This window comes from Lissotriton helveticus, chromosome 1_1 (genome assembly GCF_964261635.1).
Source record: "Lissotriton helveticus chromosome 1_1, aLisHel1.1, whole genome shotgun sequence".
Classification (NCBI taxonomy): domain Eukaryota; kingdom Metazoa; phylum Chordata; class Amphibia; order Caudata; family Salamandridae; genus Lissotriton; species Lissotriton helveticus.
The window spans coordinates 1,450,960,990-1,450,967,163 of NC_136057.1; the positions used below are offsets into that span (position 1 = coordinate 1,450,960,990).

Below are 6,174 nucleotides of genomic sequence, written 5' to 3' on the forward strand. Positions count from 1 at the left end.
TTTAATATGGTGTCAAACCTAAGACCAGAAAGGAGGTTTTTTTATTTTCTCCAGTGACCGTGATGAGGCGTTATCTTCAACATCTAGGAGACCTCAAAAGAGAAGAGAATCTCCTCCGACTCATTCCTCAGGGGAACATCCTGAGAAAGCCCTCAAAAAGACCACTCATGGGACTTCTGGGCGCAGTTCTTTAAAATCTCCTCACTCTGTGGAAAAGGAGAGTAAAGGACTTGCTTTTGGAGAAAAATCATGTAAAAAGACGACTTCTGAGCCGTCAAAATCACCTCCTCTGGTCATAGGACCCTTCAGGAAGGCGTCTTCTATACCTCCTGAGGTAAAGACTAAGAAGCCAACATCGTCAACAGGATTGTCGATGAAGAAACCATCATCATTGCCTATTACAGCCTCTTCGTCTACGATGGCCTCGTCTACGATGGCCTCGTCTACGATGGCCTCGTTTACGATGGCCTCGTCGACGACGGCTGCCTCGTCTATGACTGCTCGTCTACGACGGCCTGTTTACGGCGTTGACGATGGCCTCGTCTATGACGGCCTGTTTACGGCGTCGACGATGGCCTCATCTGCGATGGCCTCATCTGCGATGGCCTCATCTGCGATGGCCTGTCTACGATGGCTCGTCTACGATGGCTCGTCTACGACTGCGTCGTCGTCGACGGCCTGTCTACGGCGTCGACGATGGCCTTGTCTACGATGGCCTTGTCTACGATGGCCTTGTCTACGATGGCCTTGTCTACGATGGCCTTGTCTACGATGGCCTCGTCTACGATGGCCTCGTCTACGATGGCCTCGTCTACGATGGCCTCATCTACGAGGGCTCGTCTTCGATGGCTCATCTACGACCGCATCGTCATCGACGGCCTCGTCTATGGCTGCTCGTCTACGACGGCCTGTCTACGGCGTCGATGATGGCCTCTTCTTCGATGGCCTCGTCTACCATGGCCTCGTCTACCATGGCCTCGTCTACCATGGCCTCTTCTACCATGGCCTCGTCGCCGACGGCCTCGTCTGTGACTGCTCGTCTACGACGGCATAGTTTGACGCCGATCTCGTCGACGGACTCGTCGACGCGGGAAATTCCGACAATTCTGGAATCTCTTATGTGGTAGAGAGGGCTGCTCAACATTTTAAGATCTCGATGGTCTCTCAAGAACAGGTCTGCTTCTTGTATGACTTCACAGAACCTCTCAAGAAGGCAGTAAGGTCAATACCGATTATCCTTTACCTATAGTCAGAAGGGGTAAAGGTCGTGCAGAACCCCTCCTCTGTATCACCAGTGATCCCTCAGTTGGATAAGAAGTATAGGGCGCCAGATACAGCACCGGCGTGTTTAATAGGGGCCCAGAAGACCTCCAGGAATCCTTTGGCCCCTTTGTCGCTTCCTCCTAATAAGGAGGTAAGAAGAGTGGACAACATTGGGAACAGGTTTTCCTCAATATCGGCATTGACGGTAAAAGCCGCGAACGCCCTAGCGCTCTTGTGACGCTATAATAGGCAATTGTGGGCCCACATAGCCCCATAGCTGTCGGAATTGCCAGATTCATCCAAAGAGGAAGTAAAGAGGATTCTGCTAGATGGTGAAGCATCGGTGTCAGAAACTATAGACTGCGCGATGGATATCGCTATGACAGGGTTCCGCCAGTTGGCTGGAGCAGCAGGATAGAAGAAGAGGACAGTCTTCCTACAGAGGAAATTATTCATACAAGTCTTCCTGCCCTTCAGGCCACAGTAGACCGCAATACCAACAGCGCCAACAAGAGCAAAACAAGCATCACAAAGGTACTTGCGATTTGAAGTAGCGGGCAGACACTTGCAGTTTCGCGTTCTGCCCTTCGGGCTCAAGTCTACACCGCGCATATTCACGAAATGTCGTACCCCAGTGGCGGCATATCTCAGACAGTGCCATCACCAAGTCTTTCCGTATCTGAATGACTGGCTGGTCAGGGCTCCATCCTTAGACGCGTCCAGGTCTTCCAACGCCTGTATAAAGCTTTTCGATTGCTTGGGTCTCGCCCTCAATCAGGAAAAATCGGTCCTACAACCTTCTCAGTGCATCAGTTTCCTAGGTGCAACCCTGGACACACGGTCAGCAAAAGCTTTCCCATCCAGAGAGAGGATGGACAAGCCCCTTGCACTAGCTGCTATAGTAGCCTCAAAGAAAGTCTTGACAGTCAGTCTCTTCAAATCCCACCTGGGGATGATGTCAGTGTGTATCCTCCTGATTCCTCACTGTCGACTATGAATGAGGAATCTACAGGAGGCGCTCTCGAAGCAGTGGGTCCAATGCACAGGGTCATTTGACGACCACATAAAAGTGAATCCTCAGATGGTCGGAGCCCTGCAATGGTGGATGTCATCTCCACCTGTCTCAAGGCTTGTCATTCCAGCTTCCGGCTGCTCCTCATGTTGTCACAACAGGCGCCTCCTTGGGAGGCTGAGGAGCTTTTCTGCAAGAGCTACAGATAAGCGGGTAGTGGTCTCCTATGGAGAAGAAACTACGTATCAATCTGCTCGAACTGCGGGCGGTCTTCCTGGCCCTTCAAGCTTTCCTGCCAAGAATAAAACATTCCCTGCTGCTCATCCGGACAGACAACACCACGACTAAGCACTACCTCAACTAAGAGGGAGGGACCCGCTCGCTGACACACTCTCGCGAGTTGCAAAAAATAATATGGAATTGGCTCATACTCCACAATATAACCCTAAGAGCGGAATATGTCCCAGGCATGGACAATGTGCTCACCGACGTGTTGATCAGCCAGAAAACATCGTCACAAGAGTGGGAGCTAGATCAACTAATTATCGACCAGATCTTCTCCAGATGGGGCATGCCGCAAATCGATCTATTTGCGACGACAATGAACGGCAAATGCCCACACTTCGTACGTTGGCATCCCCAGTCAGGGTCTCTAGGGAATGCATCTTCCATCGCATGGCGCAACGTCGTTGCGTACGCCTTTCCGCCATTCCCGATGCTTCCCAGAGTCCTCAGGAAAATTTAGGTGGAGCCTTGTACTCTAATTTTAATAGCCCCAACTCGGCCGAGACAACATTGATTCACAGAGCTCCAACGTCTATCCCTGGAGCCGCCGGTCCACCTGCGGCAGTATCTATCTCTGCTTACAATGAACAACAATAAAGTTCAACATCCGGATCTGAAGTCTCTCAGGTTAGTCGCCTTGCTCCTGAGTTCAGAGAGTTCCACAATCTGAATATTCCACAAGACTGTAGACATTCTTGCTAGAGCAAGGGCGGATAGCACGACCAAGACTTATTCCCTGAAATGGAAGCGCTTTTGTCTTTGGTGTACAGATCACGGAATTCGGCCTTTCTCCACATCACCGGAGCAAATATTACCTCATCTGTTGCATCTGGCACAGACGGGCCTAGCCCACTCCTCCATTAAAGTACACTTAGCAGCAATATCTCGTTATAAAGAACTTCAACGAATCCATCGCTCTGGTCAAGCGGGTTGATTAAGCAATTTCTAAAACGATTATACAGATCTTTCCCGCCAGTAAGGATGTTGCCACCTACCTGGCATCTCAATGTGGTTCTTAACTAGCTCATGAAACATCCGTTCCATCCAGTACTCAGAGTTGACCTAAAGTATGCCTCGTGGAAATCAGCACTCCTCCTGACGCTCACATCTGCAAGGGGGGTCAGTGAGCTACAGGCATTTTCAATCCAGGATCTTTTTCTAGTTTAATAACGACAGAGTATTCCTGAGAACCAATCCTAGGTTTATCTCAAAAGTCCCGTCGGACTTCCACCTAAATGAACCTGTGGTTCTGCGTTCTTTCTTTCCAAACCCAAGCACGGCAGCTGAGGATCGCTGCTTTCTTTGGATCTCAAGCGATGCTTGAAGTTTACACTGACAAAACGAAAACATTCAGGAAATCTAACCAGCTATTCGTAGCTTACAGCAGACCTAGGAAAGGTCTACCGCTTGCCAAGCAGAGCATCTCCAGATGGATTTCTGCAGCCATGGCTTTCTGTCATGACCAACCTGGACAGCCATTGCATTCCAAAGTGAGAGGGCACTCCACGAAAGCTATGTCCACTTCTATAGCTCTCTTTGCAGGGGTGCCAGTTATTGACATTTGCAGGGCGGCAACATGGAAGTCGCCGCATACCTTCACTAGGCACTACTGCCTGGATACGGAGCTGATGACTGATGCAGCAGTGAGACAATCAGTGTTACACCATCTTTTCAGTAAGGTGAGCCTTCCTCCGTCCCTCCATCCTACTCTGGTGTGCACATTTCTTTAGTAAAACTTATTGTGGAGGTCTAATGATGATTCATGTTCACATGATGTGTCTTATCTGAGGACTTGTATATGCTGTTCCATCAGAAATGTGCACTCTGCATTGCTTGCTACTCTGATTCAGGCATGTGAATCTATGAAAGACACCCATAATACTGGATAAGAAATGCGTTACTTACCTGTAACTGCAGTTATCCGGTATTGGTGTCTTTCATAGATTCACATGCAACCCTCCCGCCTCCCCTGGAAGGACTCACCTAACTCTCTGTGTCACGCCTACTTCGCTTAGTGCGTACGAAAATCTGAGGGACTGAGGCTTCTGCCAGGAAGGTTCTAGAGGGAGGTGATAGCTGATTGGCTCTTCTCTAGAGTTTGGTCCTTTTTACAAAAGGACATGGATATGCTACTAAGGTGAGACCTTTAGGCCTACTATTCTCTATGTATATCTATAAGACATTACTTTTTTATGTACCGGAGACTCCCGTCTCGACGACGGGGAATGATTCAGCCATGTGACTCTATGAAAGACACCAATACTGGATAACTGCAGTTACAGGTAAGTAATGCATTTCTTCCTGATGTTCCTTAACCCTCATGTAGCCACTCTCGCCCCTTCACTGTCTAAAGATGCAGTGTCCTGACTTATCCTTTATTCTTTCCACAGGGTTGTGCTGCATCCAAGCAGTTAGGTGCTGAATTGTACCTGGAGAGCTCCGCCTTCACCTCGGAGAAGAGTGTGCATAGCATCTTCCGGAGCGCCTCCACGCTGTGCATGAACAAGGCCCCACCCCCAGTGCGCAAGACCCCTGTGCGCAGCTTGTCCAAGCGGCTGCTGCATCTCCCTAGCCGCTCTGAGATCATCTCCTCCACCTTTAAAAAGGAGAAAACCAGAAGCTGTTGCATCATGTAAGACCTGCAGCTCCTCCCGCCGCCGGGAGGGGGGTCACTCATTGACATTGGACATTATTTTGCGTTTTTCAAGGTCACCGCTTGGCGGGAGGGGGCAGAGGGAGGGGCTTGGACAGGCTGGGCCTGCTTTGAGGGTTGTGCTGGACCAGGCCCTCATACCTAGGGGCTACCCAGGGAGACACCCAGGGGGTACCCAAGGGAACCAACAGACTAAGGCGAGTGGGCTGGGGGAAGCGGCAAATGGTGAACCGTTCCCCTCTCAGTGCCAGCAATACATTTGCACAAAGACTTTCAATGCACATTAGGGGGAGATCTGAGAGCTGGGTAAAATATGAAGAATCAAATTCTTTTACCCCCTTTCTGAGCCCCCCCTTCTTTTCCTTCCAGTGCTGGCCCAGTATCCTAAAAGTGGGCATCACCAACAGCGCCAAGTAGTTAAAACCACCAGTGGCAGCTGCACTACTAGCTTTCCAGAAACTGAAGGGAGCAGTGTAAAAAAAAATATTAGTAGCAAATCTCCCTCCTCCAAGGTGGTTCTCAGGCTAGGCAGGGGTTTTGGGAGCTCAGTTGTATGTTCAACTTAAAGCTGTGAAATGTTTTCTTTTTTGCGGAAGGCCAGTGGGAAGGGACTGGTGTAAGTTATAATTTTTTTTAAGGTTACATCTGTTAAAAGTGTTTGCTCAATGTCCCAGAACTAATAAAATTGTATTTATTGAAAGGATAAATTCATGATGTCCCAATGAAGTCCTTCTAACAAGCGAACACCTCACCGAGGTGGTCGGCATTGGTGGCTATGACCTATTATGAGTGTTTGCTTTTTTTCAGCTTTCAAAGGTTGCAAAAGCTACTCCGTTAAGGTGAGTGCCTCAGAACTGCCCAGTCTTGGAATTTATCTTCCTTAGTCCTTGAAACGCTTCGATTTTCCTCTACCTGTGCAATGTATCGGGTTGCGTCCTTACTTCCATGTATCTTTTTAGGC

General features: G+C 49.3%; 1 protein-coding gene across 1 annotated transcript in view; it reads left to right on the forward strand.

Moving 5' to 3' along the window:
• Positions 1-5,920, forward strand: part of LOC144773317 (rho-related GTP-binding protein Rho6) — a 63,761-nt gene extending 57,841 nt beyond the window's left edge. Inside the window, exon 5 of the mRNA XM_078658266.1 lies at positions 4,951-5,920. Coding sequence (XP_078514392.1) covers positions 4,951-5,196 — 246 coding nt within the window. The 3' untranslated portion in view covers positions 5,197-5,920. The remainder of the gene's footprint in view (positions 1-4,950) is intronic.
• Positions 5,921-6,174: the final 254 nt, after the last annotated feature.